General features: G+C 43.7%; 1 protein-coding gene across 1 annotated transcript; it reads left to right on the forward strand.

The window, feature by feature from the left end:
- Positions 1–584: 584 nt before the first annotated feature.
- LOC138611136 (uncharacterized) lies at positions 585–20,821 on the forward strand. The gene is made up of 4 exons (XM_069684092.1): positions 585–671; positions 18,895–18,961; positions 19,047–19,161; positions 19,923–20,821. Exons 2-4 carry the CDS (start codon positions 18,895–18,897, stop codon positions 20,623–20,625), a joined length of 885 nt encoding a protein of 294 aa, XP_069540193.1. The 5' UTR covers positions 585–671; the 3' UTR covers positions 20,626–20,821.
- Positions 20,822–23,360: the final 2,539 nt, after the last annotated feature.

Genomic DNA, 23,360 nt, shown 5'->3' on the forward strand with positions numbered 1-23,360 from the left:
TAAATTACCAACTTGAGTAACCTGTTTTTTTTAGATTAGATATACACCAGGCAAACAGCCTTGAAGTCTGCTGTGAAGGTGAGACACAGCAAATGAAAATGTCCATGCACTAAACCGATTGTTAGGATTGTCTCCGAACCAGCAACAGACCACAACAAAGCCAGCGATCTCATTACCGATCCAGAGTTGTTGGTGTCTCCAGGACTGTCTGGGTAGTACTGGGATAAACATTTCCATCTCACTTTAAAAAATACTGTCAATTATTTTGATAAGCAACATGGGCACATGGCAATTACTGGATTAGTGTCAGCTCAGGCTTGCTTCTCTGTCTTTCCTTGTTGTTGATGTGATTCCAGCAGCAGACAACACTGACATGCACAACAGATTCCAATCAAACGCTTTATGGAGATTTATTCTGCCCATACATGTTTTTGACTGCAGTTTGGATGTCGGGAATAATGTGTGTGTGAATCTCACTGTTGCTTTGCCTCAAGCAGACTGTATTTAAGCATGAATAAATAACGTGTGCAGCCTGTCATGTGAAATGTGCGAGGAGGAGCTGAGAGTGTGCAAGGTCAACCTTTCAATCTTCTCTCTCTTCAACGCGGCCTCCTGACGGAGATTATGTGGCGAAACCTCTGCCCCCCGCAGAGAGAAAATACCTTTAAGAGGTAAGTGTTACCTCGCTTAACCGCTGGAGTGTGTGCATGTGTGCTTGTGTTCATACTCCTCATCTCTCTAGTGCCCATTCATGTGATTTAACCAACTGTAGGTTAAGGTCAGCACCAAATTAAGTGACACTTAAAAGGGGCGTTTTCTTCATTTCTACCAAGTATTCCTTATAAGCAGGTGTAGATAGAAAGTTAAACTTTACGTAAGTTCACATTTAAATCTGATTTAATTCTGGGTTTTATCCAGTGCAAAGTCCTATTCACACCCAAATTTCCCCACTGTGGATTACTAAAGAACGATCTCTATCTCTATTATCTCTATCATTAATGGAATCGTTCAATATTATGGAAAATAAACTCAGTCCCATTCTTGCTGAGCATAATCTGAGAAGAATGATACCAAACTCGCATTAGTGCAATAAATATGACGCTACCGCTAGCAGATGACTAGCTTAGCTTAGCTTAGCATAAAGACTGGAAAAAGGGGAAAACAGATAACCTAGCTCAGTCCAAAGGTACAAATATCAACCTTCCAGCACCTCACTAATTAACACGACACCTCTTGTCTGAGTGATTTACTGATGACTAAAGACTACAAATGACATGCTGTTTTGACAACTTGTCATGTGCCAGACTATTACTTTCGGCTTGGAGCAGTCACTTCCTGTTGTCCCTGTTGATAGCCATGTAATGTGTGAGGTGTAATGTGTTAATTAGTGAGGTTAAAAGTGATGCTGGAAGGCGGATTTTGCAAACATCGGACAGATTAAAACAGTTTCCCCCATTTCTCATCTTTTTGCTAAGCTAGCTGCAAATCAACTCTCAGTATGAGGGCAAAGTAGCATATTTCCCAAATTGTCTGCCTATACCTTTAACGCCAACATGTGAGTACTTACTTTGGCGTGCGGTTTTGAATATAAATCGGGTGAAATTAGGGCTTTTTCTGGTTTCTAATTTCTCTTGCTGTGAATGCTCCTCACGGCAGATAGAATGGGGTAAAGAGATGCCAAAGGTCCCCGATGCTGTGGGATTATTCTCCCTGCTTCCTGCTGCTTTGTGATGTAACAACACCGTGATTTATGGAAGGATCATGACCACAATTATATTTACCACGAGCAGCGTTCTTCTATCACGCTTCTGTCCCAAATGAGGCTCCTGAAAGAGCCATAAAGCTGTCAAACATCCCCTGATTTATACTGAAATCCTGTTTTACCCGCTCTCTGCGATGTGTGTAGCCACAGACGTGTGTGTGTCGGCTTTTGTGTTTCTTTTCCTGCGTGTGTGTGAAGCAGCCACCTCCACAGATTTGTTAAGGCTCCAATTATGATGATGATTTGTTCCCTGCAATGGCTTTACTTGGATGACCTAATTTCCTCATTGAGTGTGGGGGGAAGAAAAAAATACTAGTCCCTTCTTCCCTTTCCTTTCTTCTTCTTCTTCTCCTTCTTCTTCTTCTGCTGCCATGACGCTGCATTCATCCGTTCGGTGACAAAATGTCGCTGTCATGCATTCCAGCAGTGACAGCGTGACACGGCCCCTTAAACCCTTGTCACTCCCTCTACCACACACGCATGCATGCACCCAAACACACGCGCACACACACACACATCAGATCTGAGCGACAGTAGCCTCAAACTAAAATTTAAATGTGCTATCTTGTGCCCTTATTCACACATTTCTGTCGTTTTCCTTATGCCGTTTCCACGAGGAAGTGCTGATCCTTCCATCTCTTTTACTTTCATTTCTAAAAGAACTCTTTCATTCATTCTCCCTCCTCTTTCGACCTCTAGACTCTCACCCTGTCACCCTGCTCGGCCTGCTCGGGTCAGCTATTCTCTTTATCTCTCCTACTTAGCTAACCATCCTCCCTATTTCTCTCCCTCCCTCCCCATATTTCACCCAGACCTCTCGTCTGAGAAAATAAAAGACTGTAACCAAGTAGAGATGAAACTCATATGAGGAGTGTGTGCGTGTGTGTGTGTGTGTGTTGCATGTGCCACTGACAGCGGTGGCTTGTTTGACGAGGGGCAGAGGTGATGACAGGGTCGTCTGCCTTGCCAGGAACTCCCCCCGTAGCCACCACACTCTGTATACACACACACCCTCGGTCCTATTCAGAGCCACTCACTCATGTGGTAATGTCTCTATTGTGACAGCCTGAACGCTTTATGGGCAACAGCTTGGTGCTGGCATTTGGGCAGAGGCATTAGTGTGCATAAGAGCATGTGCGTGATTATGTGTGGAAGTGTGTGTGGCTCATCCGCTGTGGAATCTGCACATCTAAGGCTCGAAGCATTTGGACCTCGACTCCTCTGCTCCAGAACGGAGCGAGACGAGCAAATTGTTGGACAGAAGACGGGAAGTTGATGAAGTACAAAATATTAAAGGACACGCACGCCAATTTTTTCGCCACTGCTCTTCCACTCTTACTTTCCAGCATCTCCGTTCTCCGAATCAACGATTCGTCATGTCAGAGAGCCTCGGTGCTGCCATACAACAAAAGGTGAAAGGGAGTGTGGGAAAGGGCTGGTGCACAAAGCCCTCCCTGCCCCCGTCTGTCTCCCTCCCTGTCTCGGATGCATACGCGGGCCGAGAGCCCCTTCAGAAACCCCCCATCCTGTAGTCTTCATCTGCAAAACACAACCAAACTCCTTCAACCTATATACCTCCATTTCTCTAACTTATATTTTGATTTTGTGGTGCAGAAAAAGCGCCGCACCTCGGGGCTCTAACACCGCAAGCTGTGAGGTTATTTTTACTGTAGCCACCAATCCTTAAACGTATGACTTCATAGATACTGTCCACAAAATATCTCAACATCAGGTCTCTGGAGGCCCGGAAAAAAAACCTTTAGCTGAGTCCAGACGGCCATTCACCCGGAGAGATAGAGGGAGGAAGAGACGGATGGACGGCGGGAGGGAAAACAAGATAAAAACAGCTATTTAGGGAGGAAATTCTGCCAGCTCTACCCTCAAAGAAAAAGGGAGGGAAGGAGGACGGGGGAGGAGGAGGAGGATCTCCTTGAGAGTGACACCAGCTATGCAGACAGAGGGAGAGACAGAAAGGTAGAAAGAGGACATTCACACTGTTCCAAGTCCATTCTCATCTGGGTTGTGTTATTTTAGCGCCTGATTTTCTCTGGTTGCCACAGACGAAAGATTGGGGCACACACACACACACACACACACACACACACACACACACACACACACAACACACAGACTAACTGCTGAGTCGAAGGCAAACTGAACGCCGTCTGGCTTCTAGCTGAGCCCGGAGGAAGATGTTTACCGTAAGTCTGCAGGAGGGGTGGGGGGGAGAGGAGTCAGTGTTTTACCGTCTCAATCGTGTCCTTCTCAAACAGACGAATGATTTAACAATCAATGAAAACTGACCTTGCCTTCCTGTATCACATTCCTGTCGAAGCTCATCTGTGAGTCAATGGTGAGACGACATGCAGATTAACCAGCGGAGGTGAGCTGATTTTAACATGTGGTGGGAAACAAGGTCATTTTCAGAGCAATTCTTCCTCTGAGAAAAACTCCCTCAAATTCTTCTTGAATTTGCTCCAAATAAACGGGAGCACTTCAGGACGCTTGTGTCACTCGCTTCAGCCGATGTCACATCGCATCAAAGGCGTTAAGGGGAGAGAGAGGGATGGAGGGATAACAGGAAGGATGCACTCATCGTGACGGATTGGACTTTGCCCAAACAGAGACAGTCTGTTGGCAGAGAGAGGAGGGAGACATGCCCGGCGCAGAGCTCCATCATTTCCTCGCTCGCTTTAGTGCCTCGTATCGATAGGCCGGCTGAGATCATGGAGAATATGAATAGGGATTTGGGCCTGACTGTCATACATATGGATCACCACAGAGCTGCTGTCATCAGGGCTCCAATCTTATTAGGATTTGTAGCCGCTGATGCCTCGGTGACAGTTAATCCTCGGTCCAGTAGTGACTGAAACTACGCAGGACGTGGACGGAGGGATGAGACAGCAGCTGAGGGAAGAATCCTCCTGAAACGGGCGTTATTTATTATCCAGACTGATCATATAAAGACCAGACGTGTTCCCAGACGACCTTCTGACATGAAGAAAAGCAGAGGTGTAAGTAATTAAATGAATGACGGCCGAATTCCATTTAGCTGCCTCAGTTTCAGGGTCCTGGTGTTATGCGTGCTGTCATGACTGACTTGGAGACATCTTTAATGATTAGTAACAAACTCTCCTTTGTCTTCTGTGCAGAGACAAACTCTCTGCTTTGAAAAAGACATCAATGTTTACTCTCACCTACTTTATTTCTAGGCCATCTTATTGAGTTTATTTTGACTGTTAAAATTCGGTGCCGGTTAAGCTCAGTGGTTAAATCGGTGTACCACACAGAGGCTACAGTCACCCACCCTCGGCCTCCTGCCACATGTCATCCCCACTCTCTCTTCTCCTGTCTCCAACACTATCCACTGTCCCATTTTAATAAAGGCCAAAAAATAATCTTAAACTAATAAAGGCATGGCTTCAAATGTACCAAAAACTACTGTTGTATGCATGAGTGCCCAACATGAACTCTGATGTCGCAGAGAGTCAACAGGGAGGGAGTGACGCACGTATTCTGGACCAGGCTTAAGAAAGTTGTCAACAAAGAGTATGCAGTCTATGGGAGCAGAAATAAACATGATAAGAATGTGATAAACTCCCACAGTTGTTCCAGATGTTCTCTGTGTCTCTGGGGTGAAGTTCAGTTTAGCTGAAAAATCCTCAGGGATCAGCGCCTAAATTTGCCGTACCGTAAGTAGTGGCCCGGAAGAACTGCAGGCTGCTTCAGCTTAGATTTCTGGCACCCGCCTTCGCTTGTTTGGCAAGAAAGCTACAAAACAAGGCTACAAACAACTAAAAATGTCATCCCTAAATATGAGTTTGGGCTGATAATCAGGATATTGTGAAGAAACACGGGGCTGTCAGTTTATGTGCGCGATGCATCCTGCGACATGTTTTCACTGCCAACACGGCTCCGCAGGTTGGAGAGCTGAGCTTTTGGGGTAAATAAGCATGCACTGAGAAATAAAGTGCTTTTTTTGGACTACATTAACCATCAACACTGGTTGTACATTGACATATAACACATTATGAAATCTAAAACTTCAACCCCTCTCTCAAGATGCCTTCACATACACTAATATACTAAAGCAAAATACTGTGACGTTGGGTATGACTTCCTGTTTATGTTTGCTGTTGGTTTGCAGTTGTTTATTAAGGGAGGTGCTCACTGTAGTGGGTAATTGGCTGAGAAGTTCTAATGCTACTTTAAAGCTGAAGTTCGGTGTTCTCAGGAAGAGATGAAGCATGTTGAGCGAGCGAGAGTGAAGCGAGAAAAGCGGCTAGCCAACTAGTAGCTAGCTAGAGCTAGCAACGCACATCACCTCTTCCTCGTTCTTCCGTCCATCCGTCTAACTACCCCGCAACGCTACAACACATTTAATTTAAATGATACAAAAAGATGTAAAAGTAGTGCCTCTATGACAGGAAAAGTCTGAGGCGGTAGAAAAATATGGCCCGGCAGGAAGCAGGCTAAAAGTTTCAAATTAAAAGACTGGAAATCAAATTTTTGGAAGTCAAAGTAACTCACAACACGGTTTGTCTCAGTGATTAAAGCAGCATTACGTCTCTTTTGTCGGCTAAAAGGCAGAAAGTGGCGTCTGTAGAAGATAATTCTATTTACAGGTATAAAAAAGGCAGCTGAACTTTCTGCTGTGCTCATAATTCAATAGAATAAAGTGCAGGTGTGGTGAAAGTCAGTCTATTTGCAAGCATACGTTTGAGTTAAACTAAAACAATGAGCCCAAAGTGGCTAAAAGCTGCTTTTACTTCACATACATCTCATTTAACATGAAAACTCAAAATACGTCCCAGCTTTAAATAAACACGTTCACAGGAAGTGCGCCGTCCACCTCTCCCTCTCACACACACACAAACACAATTATGTACACAGAGCAGATACACACGCTGGTGTGATTTGTCACCATCTCTCCTGGCACGGACAGGCCTGCGCTAATGGACAGACACTCTTTGTGTGCTAAACAAATTAGCTCCATTACTACGAGACAGGCAGCGAGGGTGAGAGGGACAGATAAAGAGAGAGAGAGAGCGGGGGGAAGCAAAGGTCCAGAAAGAGGGGATACGGAGGGAGATAAATGTAGTGAGAGGTACGCACAAAGAGGACGAGGAGCGGGACGGAGATTTATGCTCCAATACGATGAATAAGAGGGGAAGCCGTCTTATCTAACACATTTCTCTGTGAGTGTGTGAGCCCAGCTAGACATCTAAGCCCTCGTGAGAGAGGCTAAATGTGCATTATCGTCCATCCATCACTCACTCATTACTCATTCACTTACTTACACTCACACACACACACACACACACACACACACACGGAGCACATACATGAATGCTGATACGTCCTAATACGTGCACTTAACACCAGACTGGATGCGAGCGAGACACATTTATCTCCATGCAAGTGTGTGGAAACGATACTGAGTGCCTTTCTGACTCTGTGTGTGTGTGTGTGTGTGTATGTGTAGCAGCGAATGTGATCCGCCAGGTTCCAGGTCAAAGCAATCCTCTGTCAAATGATTGGCTCATAATCTGATTGACAGGCAGACTCCCTCCTCTTCACTGTCTTCTCCTCGCTCTCTCATCGTTTATCATCCATTTTCATTTTCTCTCATTATCCCTCCCTCTCTCCTCCTCCTCCCGCTGCTCTATACATTCCTCCGTTCCCTCCACCCGCTTCTTGTCTGCTTCTCCTCCCTCCTCCTTTCACTCCTTTCCTCCCCTTTTTAACGTCATGTTTGTCCTCCCCCTCCTCTTTTGATACTCCTCTTCCTGTCTCACTCTTTATCATATAAACACATCATTCTGTCTGCGCCGTGATCGCATTACCTGTGGTAACGCTGCTCATAACCACAGCACCTCCGCCATCTGCATCTGTGTGTGTGTGTGTGTATGTGTGTGTGTGTGTGCATATGCTCCTCTATGGAAACACCGATAGGAACTTGCCCTGTGTGGTCATGTGAATGGAATCAGCAGCACAAGGACTCTCCGCTCTGTGTCGGTGGACCGTAGTGGCCTTGAATGTTTCCTGTGGTGTTACTACAGTCACATTGAGATGTGTGAAGTGGAAGGTTGATGCTTTTCAGCGCTGACATGCTGAGTGAATACAGAGATAGAATCTCGACCGCCCAGTGAAAATCCAATTCTGAGCACAGCTCACAGTGTTCCTGTAAATGCTCGGCTGGAATCATCTCTGAACCTGAAAGATGCCTTTTATTAAAACATTTGAAGAAGTGTTAAAATAATCCACCTCAGAGTCTCATGGCTGCAATGTCCCTTTCTGAGTTTGTCTGTTGCACATCCTACCTTTCTGTTTCCACTCATCCTTGGTCAACTCTCCACTTTTCTTAAGCTAATAAAGACTAAAAAAACAACCAAAATCGATGCTAAAATGTGGACAGGGGACCAGCTGATCGCAGTGTAGGTTGTCATTTAAGCTAACCTGCATGCTTTGAACCATGCTAGCTGCATGGCCCTGAGACAGAGACACAGCACATTGCATCATACTCTGAAAACCACGCCAGCAGGAGGGGAAAGGCCAAAATAACTTTTAGAGAGGACAGTCAGCACTGTGGGTCTATCTCTGTACCTTTCCAGACCTTGCTTTTCTTAGAGAAATGACCCCACTGAATAGATATTTGTAGTATAACTACATGATTGAATCAACAGGTAAAATTCCTATTAAACCTAACAAAGATCAAAAACAGGCCTTGCAAAGCTTAACTAAAACCTATATATAACCCGAAACTTCTAATGGTGGCTGCACACTGCCCAGGCTAACGCCAACCAACTCCAACTGTCGGCGCACACTGACCCGACAGCTGGAGTTGGTTGGATGGAGTTGTTGGAGTTTGACATGTCCAGTCAGGTATGATGGAGTTGTGGAAAGTCGGACCGATGTGTGCCTTTTCCTTAACAAACCTTAACACTCTGAGAGTGCGTTCCCTCGACAACTAGCTTATGCTCACGTGCGGAACATCAGTACACACAACCTTTGTTCGTGTAAGATAAAGCACAAACTTAAACAAGAATAAGTAGGCAGCAGAAGTCCGTCCTGTCAGCTGGTGTCTGGGCCGTGTGGAGCTGGCAGTTGGTTCTCAGAACATTCTAAAGAATACAACCAGCACCTACCAACTTTATAATGTTGAGGTGAGTTGAGTGGTTGTCTGGGCAGTGTGCAGTCATTGAAAAAAATAAAGTTTGCCGGCCGTGTTAGCGACTGTCAAGATCTGTGCGGTTTCCCATCATCCTGCTGATCTCTTTTCTTGTTGCTTGCATTCAGTGTTATGTTATTAGAGGCCTGGATTCAGCAGCTTCTAAAAACTTGTTTCCTTGCTTTTAGTGCTGTTGGTAGTGCACTCCACCACACCGCAGCGCAGACGAAGGTGCCAAAGAGGCACTCCAATGCAATGCAAAGTCATCGAGAGAGATTTCCAGTTTGATTTATAACCAAACACCTGAAAAACTGATGACATTTAAATCAGCCTAAAATGATGACGTGAGCAAGTTATACCCACAAAACGTTTGAATTGTATTTGCATTGTCATTGTGAACAGTTAACCACACTGATGTGAGCATCTCATTCAAAGGCCTGCTGTGCTGGGGAGATGCTGGTATGAGTGCAATCTTCAACTTCACATCCAGATAATTGTTGCTTAAGGCAGGCTGAACAACTTATCCTCCATGCTGTGAGGAAGATGGCTGTAATCACAGTAATGATAATCATAAACTACATTTCTATTGCACTTGTCTAAGTTGAGAAAAGGTTTGGAGTGGATCTGGAGAGTTTGGCACTGCACTTTCATTATGTTTGGGGGAATCACTCAAGAGACAGATAATAAAAGAAGACACATTTGATGCAGCTGAGGCTGAGACATCCTGGCTTTTAGTCCTCAGTATGGATCAAGCTCCTAATTCTCCATCAAGCCGCACCCGACCTATCGCTCAATTAAAACTTAACATTGTGGTAGCAAAGTAATCGCTGCCTGAATTATGCTCAGAGACGATGTTTCTCAGGGTGAATTAAAAGCATTTATGAAGCACGCTGGACTGCAAAGAGACGGAGAAAACTAATATAAAACTTATCGACTTTTTTTGCAACTTGTCAAGAAAAACATTTCCTCATTATCTGAAGAGAAAATGTGATTCCTTTATTTTCTGTTTCAGATCAGGAAGATCAGACCCTACCTGTCAGAGCATGCAACGCAACTCCTGGTGCAGGCTCTCGTAATAACACACACTGACTACTGCAACTCCCTACTGGCAGGCCTTCCTGCATGCACATTCAAACCTCTGCAGATGATCCACAGCAGCGAGACCGGTCTTCAATCAACCCAAAACAGCACATATCACTCTGTTCACCACGCTCTTCATATCCCTCCACTGGCTCCCAGTTGACGCTCGCATCGAATCTAAAACCCTGTTGCTCGCTTACAAAACAGCCCTCATCCAGGTCTGCACTCCCTCCTGCTCACTACGCTCTGCCAATGAAAGGCGCTTTGGTGCTTGATCTTTCGCAGTGGAAGGGCCTCTAAAACCGGCATGGAGCCTGTGAACGCACCGAGGGAAGATTCTGAAGCTAGCGTGGAAGTTTGTGGGTTCAAAGTCAGCAGGGCCTCTGCACCTCTAAGGTCGAGGCCACCGTACCCCAAACAAGGTGAGGGTGATCGATATGATGGTCCTCTATCAGACCAGTTCTTCCTTACCTATGGCCTCCTGACCTTTAACCTTTGCGTGTTTTACAGTGTGAGAACTTATGATGCAGAGTACAGTCACACTTTAAAGGGTTAAAAGGGAAAACATTTACCAAAGCTTCCTTTGACATTATCACAGACATTTAATGACACGCTATAGGCCTCATTTAAACTCTTAGCAGCTGCTTGGAATCTATAGCGCAATGTCACTCAACAATCAATACCTCTCTAACACGCACATACACACACTGGCTGACGCACACCTACACACACCCGGGGAGGAATCTCTCTTATCGGGAAACATCAGATCAAGCAGAGATACACTTGAATGGCTATTGGGGCCAGATTGACTCACAGGCAGGGGACTCGGGATCAATGTTTTTGCTTGCAAGCCAAACTCCTTCTATTGTGTGTGTGTTTCAGTGTGAGTGTTTGCCTGCCCAGCCAGCTGTCTGCTTATTCACGGTATATTAATGTAAAGATGGTGCTGGACAGGAGGGAGCGGCAGCCCCCAGGACGGGCCGAGTGCGTCCATGGACTTGCCTGACAAGAGAGGCCCCTGGTCGAGCTCCCCCACTGGGCTCCGGAGACAAAGACAAGTGCCTGTGTTTCCAAACACGGGCCCCTCTCAGCACCCAGAGGTCAGGAACTTAGAATAATCTAGCCCGAGCAGGGAGGGACCGTGCTTTCTCCTGCACACACACACAGAAACACACTCTCATTTAGGCATTAAGGCTTTGATATGACCCTGCTTAACCCAACGGAGGAGCGAATGGCGGGGTGTCACAGGGGGGAAGAGAGGGCTTTAGGCTGAAGGTTTCTAAGGGTGGGGGGTCTACGTGGGCAGAAAGACAAAAAAGCAGTTGTGGCGCGGATGAAAAGAGGCAATCATGGGACATGTGCTCCACAGACAGAGAGCAGACAGAGCTAGCTTGCGCGTGAACGCTACAAGACAGAAACATGAAGCGAGAGGTTGCAACATGGACTGCATGATCAAAGCGGACACATAAAGAGAGGGATGAAGAGCGAGGGAGACCTTGCCTCAGTGAGTCATGAATGAACGCTGGTCTAAAAGGGACACAAGCTCTTTGATCCGTCCTCTTAATAATATTCCTCGAGCGCGGCCTCTTGTGAAATGCCACCACCAAAGGGAGACAAATGACTGACGAGCAGACACAAAAATCAATAAGTGGCTTCGTCACCCGCCTGTGAAAAGACACACGTCCGCTTTTTCAACACATTTGCAAGCACAGTATCAAACTAGTAATCCTTTATAAGCACTGTAGTGTCTATAGTGGAGGTTTTAAATTATTCAAGGCCCGCTGACAGTTTATCTCTTAACCTCACAGCTTACTGTATTGTCATGGAGAGCAGAATAATGTCAGCTGTAGCCTCGGGGCTGCTGTAGTTGTATTTTTGCCACTCTTGACTTCTGGGCTAAATTTGGATGACTCTCTCAGAGCCTGTCAAGCTCCTCTGTTCGCTCACTGCGGGGGGAGTACGCCATCTAGTGGGCCGGGGGGGCAGTTCATTGTGTACATGAGACATCAGGCAGGAAGGATTGTTACTCTGCTGAAACTACAAAGAAGCTGTCTTATACACAATTATAGTCCCATTCAGAGACAGTAGAGCAGCAAGTCTCTGTTAAGGACAATTCATAATGTTCAGCCTTTTTGAGAATTTTAAACATTTTCTCTTATTTTTTTCTATATGATAAATCAAACTCTGATCCTTCTCTTAGACCAGTGGTTCTCAACTCGAGTCGCGACCGCCCTAGAATAATCAAGTTGGTGTTCACGACCACCCCAGCACCGTCAGTCCGCCCCAGAATGTTTAGGGATTACTGTAATATATTGATGTAATATAACACATTAAAATGACTGTAATATAACACATGAAAAGCTACCAAATTCACACAGGTTGACCGTTTCTTTGCCCACAGACAGAGCAGCAAACACTTACAGTTTGGCTTTAATTTCAGTTTTCAGATTTATTATAAAAACGGCACCTTCAGTGTCAACGGTCAACATGTCTGCTTTAGGGCTAAAAGAACAATAACAGATAGAAACACATTCTCATATTACTGCGTTAACTTTTCCTCTTAACATGCATAATAACAGAGTATCTACCTGTGTGGTCTTACAGGCCTTAGTTTAGTTGTGTGTTTAAACCTGTTCTGTTTCAGTCAGTTCATTCAGCATATTTTCCTCTAACAGTGGAGATTCTGTTTGTCCACTCAGTTTCTGTTGCTTAATATCAATCAGTTCATTCTTTTAAAACTGGCTATAGCTGCTTGGTTAAGCTTGATACTGTGGCACAATACTGACTAATCACGTGAACGCACACAAATTACATCACCAGCACAGGTGATGTAATGTAAAAAACAAACCATATCCCAGTTTAAAATGTGTTATCTTCTATGAAATATGTTATTTTATTTTGTCAAATGGTATAAAAATGGTTTGGCTTAACTCAAGAAGTTTGTCATCTTACAAGAGGGTCAAACTCATCACAAACTAAAAGTAAAGCTCCGTCAGAGAGTCCGAAATCTGCATTTGACTGCAAAAAAAACCAAACAGTTAAAAAGGGTTTAAAACTTTTCATAGTTAGGTAAGAAGATTAAAACACTCTCATCTCTGTCCATTCAGGACAAAGCTGGACAAAGTTTAATTAAAAAAAGTCATATCTGATTGTGTGTGGATGGGACAAATTGGATATTAAGTATTTATTAGTGATCTTCTGTGGTAGAAGAGTCTATGTGTGGAGCCAGACAACCTGTTTCCCCTGCTTCTGATCTTTGTGCTCAGCTAATCATCTTCTGGCTCGAGCTTCATACTTGAACAGGGCCGACAGATATGACCAAGACAGAGAACGTTGTTCCCTTTAAGCCCAGTTGGCATCATTGAAAACATTTCAATATAAAACCATTCCCTCATATTTAAATGACTTTTGCTATAAAGCCCTGAAAAGATCATCCTTATTTTAACACAAACTTTGCTGGTTTAGGAAGTTGTAATCTCCTCCTAACACCTGATAAGTTTAAAGGTCTAAGCTCTAACCTGAGTGAACTGCAGTCTTCAAGTGAGTGCTACTTTTAACAAAAGAAAGTATCAGCTCTTTCTACTCTAACAGCACAAAAGAAAGTGTCCACCTCCTCCTTACTAATCGACCCATTTTACCAAATCTAAGGAGAGGGGTGGACAATTTGCTGTCTATAATAGCGCTGGCCTAAGGAGACAGGTTACTGAGGCGGTGAAACCCCTCTCTGTCTGAAATGATCGTGCTGGATCAGCTGTGGTATTGCGCGTCTCCCAACCGTGAAGACTCGAGGGCCCGAGCCCCGCCATAATTAAAGCGTTATTGATTAGACTTTACGCGCTCCTGCATCCTCTGGACCGTGAGCCGGAGGTGCGGGGCGGGTCACTCCCTCTCACTATGCTAATGTCTATGGTAATACAGCCCCCCGGTTTAAGTCGATTATTGACGCCTTCCCTAAATGGACGGTTGATCCACAATTGAAGCTTTGTGCGGAGGGTCAATAGCAGAGAGATTGATACCGGGGCAGAAGGTCAGTTTCATTTCAACCCCAGCGGTTTCAGGAAATGAATTGGAAATGACTTGGTTAATTGAAATATTAATTGGAAAGTAAACGACATTTCACAACCCCATGTGGGATTTCTGCTCATCCCCTGGTATTGAGTAGAAATATACAAGATCCATCTGTAGAGGCCCTGGGGGACGGGTCAGAGAAGCTCATTTGTTGAGGATCAGCTTCGCTCTGGTTTCATTTATTGGCATTTATATCTTTCTTTATATGTTTGCACAAGTAGCAGTGTGTGTATAGGTGCGGAGGTGAAAAAAACTGCAGTTCCTTGAGTGACCACTTGAGGCCGGCTCCAAAAGTGACTCGATCCCCATTAGGCCCCATATTAAAATCCCAAACTACACAGCAGAATTAAACATATGTACAGCTTGTACAAAGAACAGACTTGGTCTCTATAACATTTTTTTCTTTACATTACAACTGTACAGGTAGGGGATGTTTATATAACTCATCTATTAAGTCACATTAAGGCTTAAAGTTATGCATAATTGGGGGTGTGGTTGCATTGAGTGACAGGTGGATGCTGGTAGCAGTCTGTTAGCTGTCACCTGAGCTAATTCAGTCACAAAACTTAACCTTTCCTTTTTGGATATTTTCATGCGAATATGGTTAAAGGTGGGGTATTGTGCTAATTTTAAGCTTCATATTTCACTCTGTGATACCTGTGGAGTAGCTTAGCATAATTTACAGTTTAAAAAACTCACACACTGGTGCTCTGTGCAGGCCCTCATACAGCCTTTGTCTGAAATGACTCAGTCAGCTCTGTCTCATTAAGAAACCCCACCCCTACAAGCCCGCTTTCTTCTGATTGGCCAACTCGACTAGCAGGGCCGTTGAGCAGAACGTTCCGAGGCAGACTGAGCTGCTGGGTGGGCGTGTCCTTGAACTGTGCCAGGGGCAGAAAGTTCTGCTGTGTCTCGGGCAAATGCCCAAATATAGAGTTCCTCCACTTTGTGACATCATAAAGTAAAGCATCTGAAACCAAGAGTTCACAGCAGCCAGCAGACTGAGAGTTTTTTTAGCAGGGGATAATTCCAACATACTTTCATCTACAGATTTGAAACCCATGTTTAGTTTGGAGATTCAACATTGTAACATTGTATATATGTCTTAAAATGTTAAACAGCATAATACCTCCTCTTTAAAATAATATGCCTTGTTTTGTGGTTTATTGTACAAACAATGAAAGGAGTCACGTCCCTTATGCATACAGTATGCTTGTGTTTGTGTGCGTGTAAAGAAAAGGCAGAGACGGCAGCACAACACAACAAAAGTCCCAAGGTAAAAGAAGAGAGCAAGGCCGAACAGAGAATTGGCCATCCCTCTCCTGCCGAAACAGAGAACAACAACGCTTGATGGTTGATGGACCTCTGGTGGGGGCGCTGGTGCTGGGGGGCAAAGAAGAGCATCATGCAATCACTCCAACAAAGGTCAGCGTATTGATCGGCGTGTATGGCTCCACTGTTACATATCAGAAACATCTCTGCTCTTACCAACACGTCTCTAGCTCTTAAGATGACCCGAAGTGCTCTGCTCTTTCCAGCTGTCCATCCCCCAGACAGCCGTTTGGCCCGTCACACGGAGGCTCCAGACTCAAACAGCAGACACATAGCTCTTTGTTACAGCATACCTGGCCTTTTGGAGAAGTTTTCTGCCTGTTTTTCTGACTCCGGATGACTTTCAGAGTGTTTACACAGACAGAAACGAAAGGGGGGGAGTTAATCGGGTCGTCTGATCTTAATAACAAAAAAAGGAAGACAGAATCATATCTTTATCTTTCAAAATGAATGGTGTTGGATAAAGGATAAAGTGTAATCTTTATCTTGCTGGAGCGGATTCTTTATTAAACAGCGAGAGCAGACAAAGTCAAACATCTCCATCTGATGAGACACTGCTGTAATTACTGGGCTCATAGACATGCCACTCACATTGTGTCTCTGCCTGTAGGTGTGTGTTTGTTTTGAGCCGTGTACCTCCCAGGGATGTGTTTTATATCAGGATACGCTCCTCTCTGCTTTCACTCCTTATCAATTATAAAAGACTGGGTGAGTTCACAGAGGCGACAACCATGAGTAAGATTATGTGAATCACGCATGAGTTGGTGTGTGAACAGAAAGTTGTGGTTTTAAGAGTTTCAGTATGACGTTTCTCACTTTACGTTGAGTATGATAAGGTGTGACCTGTAAAACAATTAGCGCATTTAACACAGCCTTAAGATGTGCATCCATATGTTAATATGTTCTTGAACATGCCCTCGTGTGCATGTCCAGCGGCTCGACAGTGTGCTTCTCATTCCCATTCGTGGTCGATATCGGATGAGGATATGAGAGGCAGTATTGATTGTAATTTCCTGCGACGCTACGTTCCACTCTCTGGCTTTATCAGGAGACTAATTTCTATCAGCCACGCTGTCGGGCCAACCAACAGGCCGGGCTGCTGCCCAGGACAACAACTAATGAATAAGAGAGGAACGAATAATCCAGCCAGGCATTTCTGCTCTGACAAACAGGTTGCCACAGGGATGATAATGATGAGGCTGGGATATTGACTGTGGAGAAATGTGTGTGTGTGTGTGTGCCAGCAGGTCGCTATGCGTGTGCCGGCTCACCTTTTGGGTGTGTATGTAGTATGTTTTGTAAAATGTGTGTTTTTATGCTCGGCGAAGGCAGGTTTTCTCCGCTTTTAATGACCGAACATGTGGGACGTCAGGTGTTGGTGTGTCTTGGGATTTGCTGTTGTTGACAGAAGGACTCAAGGGCGAGCTAACATTTGTTTTCCGTCCTGACAGCGGCTGGACGGCCAATCAGGTGTTTACTTTTTGCTGTCATTGTTGAGTAGGTATAATGATGTAGCACAAGGCCCAGACACACAGTGTGGGTTTCCGGATCACCGCTGTTTTATTCTGTTTTTCTCTTCTTCATCCCTGTTGTATCGCAGTTTTTCTTTAACTCATCTTAAATGTATTCCAAAGGATCCTCCAAGTGGTGCTTTTTATCTTCCTGACTCTTTTTATGTCTGTCGCCCTCGCCCACTCTATCGCTTTTGTCATCTCACGCTCACTCCTCTTTCTTTTTCACTTCGGGCTTTAAATTGAATCCATTATATTGTCAGTCTGCTTGGCTATATAGTCGGATATAAGCAGTGTAAAAACTCAAGGATTCAGGCCTGCCCTCTTCTGAATACAGCACTCATGGTACTCTTACCTTATTGTGCCTCCTTTAACTACAACAAGATGGCACTTTTCACTACTATAACTACCTCCACCTCCATATACTTTAGGAAACGTTCTCTTTCTGCTGGTATTTCAAGGGGAATGACTCCAGCCGAAGGTACAATCTAACTCATGAAAGGCTGGCAGGTAAAGTCAGATAGATCTATGCTGAGTAGTGTCACAGAGCTCGGTGTGGAAATAAGGGCCAGTACTGTAATATTAATTGACTGTTTAAAAAAAAGAATGGCTCACTTTCTATGACAGAAACTCAGGAAATGTTTGGTGAATATTTATGTCTGGAAATTTCAGCTAAACTGAGTGACATATAACAGTTAAAAGCTAAACCAATCAGTGCACCTCTGTACGACAATGATTGCAACACTGCTATCAACATTAAAAAACACAAAATATAGGTGGTACTTTAAATATGAATGAACCATAAAGTGAATTAAATCCATGCAAAGCTTAATAACCAATTGAAGGGCTGGTTGACGAGCTCCTGTCGCTGCTGAGCAAACCTGAAACATGCTAGCTAGCTGCTATCATGCTAGTTCTAGCAAGCCGCGACATATCCCATACTAAGCTAGCTCAAAGGAAAATTAACTTTTGTGTAGCTGTATAAACTTTGGCAGAGCAGGGTTGTACTGATACTTTGTCACTGTACCTTTTAGCGTTAGCATGAGACGCACCAAGCTATCAACTAAATCCACAGTGATATTATACTCAGGGAAGCTGCTACTAGTGATGAAGTAAAAACTACCCAGAAAGTTTGTTTGTGGTGATTATCTTCTCAAATCCTAACCATCATTTTAGAAACAAAACAACACCTTTTTTGAAGGCCTGGGATGAGGACGCAGTGATACAACTGGACGATATAAGCTAACCCTGCTAATATTGTACGTCTCTTATCCCTTTGACACACAACCTTAAGTTGCAAAGTTCACCAAAGTTCACTTGAAGATTAAAAAAGTTAGGGGAGGAGTCAGTGAAACAGTCTCTGCACTGCCATGATGTGATGACAGAAGGCAAAAATACATTTCAGTTACCTGCGTGGGTGCGCACAGTTCTTTAAAATATGTTGCCTAAAAATGTCCCTCTCATTGACACTTTTATTAGAAAGTTAATTTGAGTTAAACGTGGTACAAACATTCCTAATACATCGTTTATCTGAACTAGTTCACTAAAATTCCCCCGGAACTCATCTAATGTTTTATTAAGATTCAAGGCTCCTTTCAACCACAGAACTTTTAGAGTTATCATCAGTGATAATGTCAGTGACTCTAAAATAGAGACATGCTGTGGCTTATAGTGAGTGTAAAGGAAAGTGTTGCTACCTGCGTGTGTGTGTGTGTGTGTTTGCGTACACATCTCTATGAGCGTTTGTGCTTCAGAGTGACTACAGTTGTAATGGTTGAGTTGTGGGCAGGGCTGTGGTGGATGGTCTGTTTCTCATTGTTTCCTCTCTGACTCTCCACCTTGCTAATGAGTGAGTAGTGTGAAGGGGGAAGGGTTTTTGTGTTAAAAGAGAGAAGATCACTACTTGGCTGATCAGACACACAGAGAGAACCCACCTGAGTGACTGAGTTGATATAAATTTTATTTTAAAGATGAGATTCAGCCTGGTGTCCGTCGCTCTTCTCTGCTCCACCACATGGATGAGCCTGGTCGACGCAAGTGAGTACCGCAAAACATAACAGGATTTTTGATTGAGTGTTTGGCAGGGTACTTAACCTTTCTTTCTATATGTCTTTATTTTTAGCCCATGGGCCGGTGTCAAGCTGTTGTGATCAGTGGTCCACCACCAAAGTCCAACTAAGTAAAGTTATGAATTACACCACTCAGTCCGGAGGCGGCTGTCCCATCAAAGCCATAATGTAAGTTGTCATGAGATTTCACACTCTAAAGAATAAGGCCGTCTCTGAACTTACTTTAAACATTCATATGCAGAGCGTTTCAGTTTTTGTCCAGATTTTCAGACTCGGTATATGTATATATATATATATGTATGTATATATACACCCACAACAACACAATAAGTGTGAATGGAGTTTCATCTTTCCTGCTTCGAACATTGGAGGTTATATTTAATAGTTTCTACAGCAACATATCTTTTTCAGTGCTCCCATCATGTTGGGTAATCAAAAATCCAAACTGTCAACTGTCAAGTTTTTATTGGAACAACTTTCCACTTGTCCCTTTGAAAAGTGTTCACAGGAAGAAGTTTGGATTATTCAGAGTTAAAGCTTTTACTCTGAATAATCCAAATTTCCCTTGGGTTCAGTTAAGAGATGCTGTTGATTAAAAAAATATATACCAAGGACATTGCGCTTGGATCAAGATCAAGATAAACTTTATTGTCCCACAGGTGGGAAATTTGTCTTGGGCTAATCACCCACGCTGCAGCCATAAACAAAGAGAACAACGACAACACAACAGCATACACGTGATACAATAAAACAGGCATCAAAATGATATCAACAACCTGTCTGCATAGCTTAATTCCACGAAAAATGGGCATGAAAGTGTGATTTTTCTGGATTAACTACCCCTTTAATAAATTATTAGTATAATATTATTTTTCAAAAAAGTTAAAAAAGCATTATGATGTCATTAACCGACCCAAAATCATTTGCAGATTTCACACGAGGTCTGGAAACAGAATCTGCTCCAACCCAGACGATGGCTGGGCAAAAAGAGTCATACGGAAGGTGGACGCGGAGACAAAGGCTTTGCTACAGCAGAGACCGAATGAAGACAAATCAGCGAGCAGCATGACACCTGCGGCCGCCGTCACGACACCTGCGGCACCTGTCACGACACCTGAAGCGGACATCACGACACCTGCGGCGCCCGTCACGACACCTGCGGCAGACGTCACGACACCTGCAGCGGACATCACTACACCTGCAGCACCTGTCACGATACCTGCAGCGCCCGTCACGATAGCTGCAGCGCCCGTCACGTCACCTGCAGCGCCCGTCACGTCACCTGCAGCGGCCGTCACGACACCTGCGGCAGACGTCACGACACCTGCAGCGGACATCACGACACCTGCAGCACCTGTCACGTCACCTGCAGCACCCGTCACGACACCTGTCATGACACCTGCAGCACCTGTCACGACACCTGCGGCGGACGTCACGACACCTGCAGCGGACATCACGACACCTGCAGCACCTGTCACGTCACCTGCGGTGACCATCCCGACAGAAAAGGCCCCACATAAGAAATGCAGACGTCAAAGGAGCCTAAAGAAGAAAAGGTCCAGGAGGGGGAGGAGGGGGAGGAGGTGGAGGAAGGGCCAGACAAAATGTGCCTGTCTCATAAAACAAGCCTAAGCTACCACAGTCAGCAAACATCACTTTCTCCAATAGGACTCTTCCTGATACATTGCATTACCTGTTGAGACAAAAACAGACTTTATATGTTGATATACTGATAATTAAATAAGCCTTTTAAATGTGTAGACCATAGTGTGTTTCATAAATGTGTTATTTTAAACAAAAAAGCATCCATTTTTATCTGTTCCAGCCATTTGCCAATAAAGTATTTGTGAAAAAAACATTGTGCTTTCGTCGTGTACAAATGGAGCGTCATCTGAAACTGCACTGGTATGTTGTAACATGATGAACAGATCCACTCTGAAAGGTTCTCGGTGGTTTTTGTTGGGTTAACACTCCAATAACAAATGCTCAGGAAGGAAACAAACATCGATGAACAGCAGAGATCACCATACATCATACATACAGCTGTTGAGTGCAATAAGTGGGTAACCACATGAAAATAAACAACAACAGCTGAGCAAACAGACACAGCAATAGATACTGTAGAGAAGCAAACACTGTTTATATTGTGATCTGTTTAGTCTGGTAAGTGTTGCATGACGATGGAGCAATTTGGAATAAATGCTATTGGGATGTTTAACAAACTACACATGCATGGTTGGCTTTATATTTTAACATGTACAACTTTGCACAATACATGTTGACTTTAGTAACACTGTTATATTTAACGGCCTGCATCAAGAGTCTTTGAAGTCCTGTTTGTAGAGAGCAGACTTTGTAATTATGGTGACAGTTGTCGTTATCATTCAGTCCTGCTGGAAATAGTTAAATTCTCTTATAATTATGTCTGTTGAGGAAGTAAGAATCTCTTTGTTGTGCTCACAACATCCTTTCAACCTAGTATGACGCACACAAAGCACCACAGAGACATCACCTCAATCATCAGGACAAAATGCCACATTAGCTATTAAAGCAAACAGTCACTATTTCTTCCTTTTCACCAAACAGAAAATATTTTAACTAAAAACAACAAGCTGGAAAAGTACTGAAGAAAATGAAAGTGTTATAGTAATATAGTGAATTTGTTAGTAGCAATACTATTGGCTTTCTGTTTGGTTTAATATGAAACCTCGACGTGCCCTGTGACCACATCACCACTTCCTGAGCACTCTGTTCAGCATGGTGTGAGCTTATGTATGTGGTTCTATTTAAGCAGAAGAGTATTAGTGGGACAGTTTCCTCTGTTCTTAGAAAATGAAATACAACCTGCTAAATGTAATGGCAGGACTTTAAACCATGTGTACGACATTAAACTGTGGGTGAAAGCATACGAGTAAATACTGTATATCTTTATAAGCCTCATTCATAAAAGTTTTTATACTAACAATTAAATGAGTCTTTGTAAGGTGGCAGGTGCCGCTTGTATTGATGAGACTACTGAGAATTATAATCCAACTCTCAGCCCTCCTCAGCCCAGTTGTTAACATCACATTACATCATCTTTCAGCTCACTGTTTTGGATTTACAGCCCACCATTCTTTTGTTTTGGTTTTTTAAAGCTGTCAACCGCCCTGTTTCCAGCTACAACAGGCAGCAAAAAACCCTGTACACGAACTTGCCCAGCACCAAGCGTAGACAGGCAAGAACATAGAAAGGCGTTTGTGTGTGTATGGAAAGTTTTTCTTGTGGTTAACCCTTTAGAAGAAAAGCGCAAGCTCACTCACTCATGTTGGCGGCACACAACATCAGAATTAATCTTACCCTCAGGGGGATTGGAAGATATTCATATTATCTTCCTACTACTTCCACTATCTCTCTCTCTCTCTCTCTCTCTCACACACACACACCAAAAAAAAAAGTCCCATGCATGAATAAGAATCAATAGCTCAAGAGCTAAGGAGGACCCATGATCCCTTGCAAACATAGCAGAAACAATAGAAGTTACAGTTTACATGATCACAAATGTAAAGGTAAGGCAGAACTGTCTCATTAATTTACAACTATTACAGTGCAAACATTGTCAATGCCAGAGACCAAGCCTTAACACATATAGCTTTATGCCTATTTACCGTAATTACATGGGCATCATTTCCTCTGACTTCACTTCAGGGGAAGTTTAAATGCTGCTTTAATGTCTTACTTTCCGTACCTGACAAATTGTTATTATTACACTGCTCCCTGTTTGACCAGCAACGTTAAAGACAATGGATAATGTCATATATCAAGTTACATATTTGATAGCTATACTGTTAAACAACAGCTAATGTTAGCATAGGTAACATTCAATGTTTGATAATGTTACATGATGCAATAAATGGTGGAAGTTCCTTGCTAACAGTAACTTAAGCTAGCTAAAGGTGATATTAGCTAGCTAAGGTTATGTTCACTGGCTTACGGTAATGTAAGCTGGCAATTGGTTGAATACTTTCATCAGCTGTTGGGACTTCTGCTGCGTTCCAGACAACTGGGAACTTCCCAGTTGAAATATCCGACTTCCGATCTCCGTTCCAGGTGCACGACGTCAAACGTAAATACAAAACATGGCCGACCGTGACAAACTGATGTTTCTTTGGCAAGTCTTTAGCCAATTTAACTTGTTTTGTTTGCATTTTTAACGTTTTCCAGAATAACTTGTTGAGAAAAGATAATTTTCAGAGATTATTTAAAGTAACCAGCTACTTTATCACATTGATGACATTTCTTATGAACATTTTCATGCAGAACATGTGTTACTATATGAAAGTAGTCAGGGCCGTGCACGGACATTTTGGGGGCAGGGGCTCAAGCAC

The sequence above is a fragment of the Semicossyphus pulcher genome, unplaced genomic scaffold, assembly GCF_022749685.1.
Source record: "Semicossyphus pulcher isolate SPU_LCO1_2020_fin unplaced genomic scaffold, fSemPul1.0.p SCAF_7, whole genome shotgun sequence".
NCBI classification, from domain to species: domain Eukaryota; kingdom Metazoa; phylum Chordata; class Actinopteri; order Labriformes; family Labridae; genus Semicossyphus; species Semicossyphus pulcher.

Coding starts and splice junctions, on each gene's coding strand:
- LOC138611136 (XM_069684092.1), top strand. CDS start 18,895: ATGAGATTCAGCCTGGTGTCCGTCGCTCTTCTCTGCTCCACCACATGG. Junction 18,962..19,046: donor GATGAGCCTGGTCGACGCAA/GTGAGTACCGCA, acceptor CTTTATTTTTAG/CCCATGGGCCGGTGTCAAGC. Junction 19,162..19,922: donor TGTCCCATCAAAGCCATAAT/GTAAGTTGTCAT, acceptor AATCATTTGCAG/ATTTCACACGAGGTCTGGAA.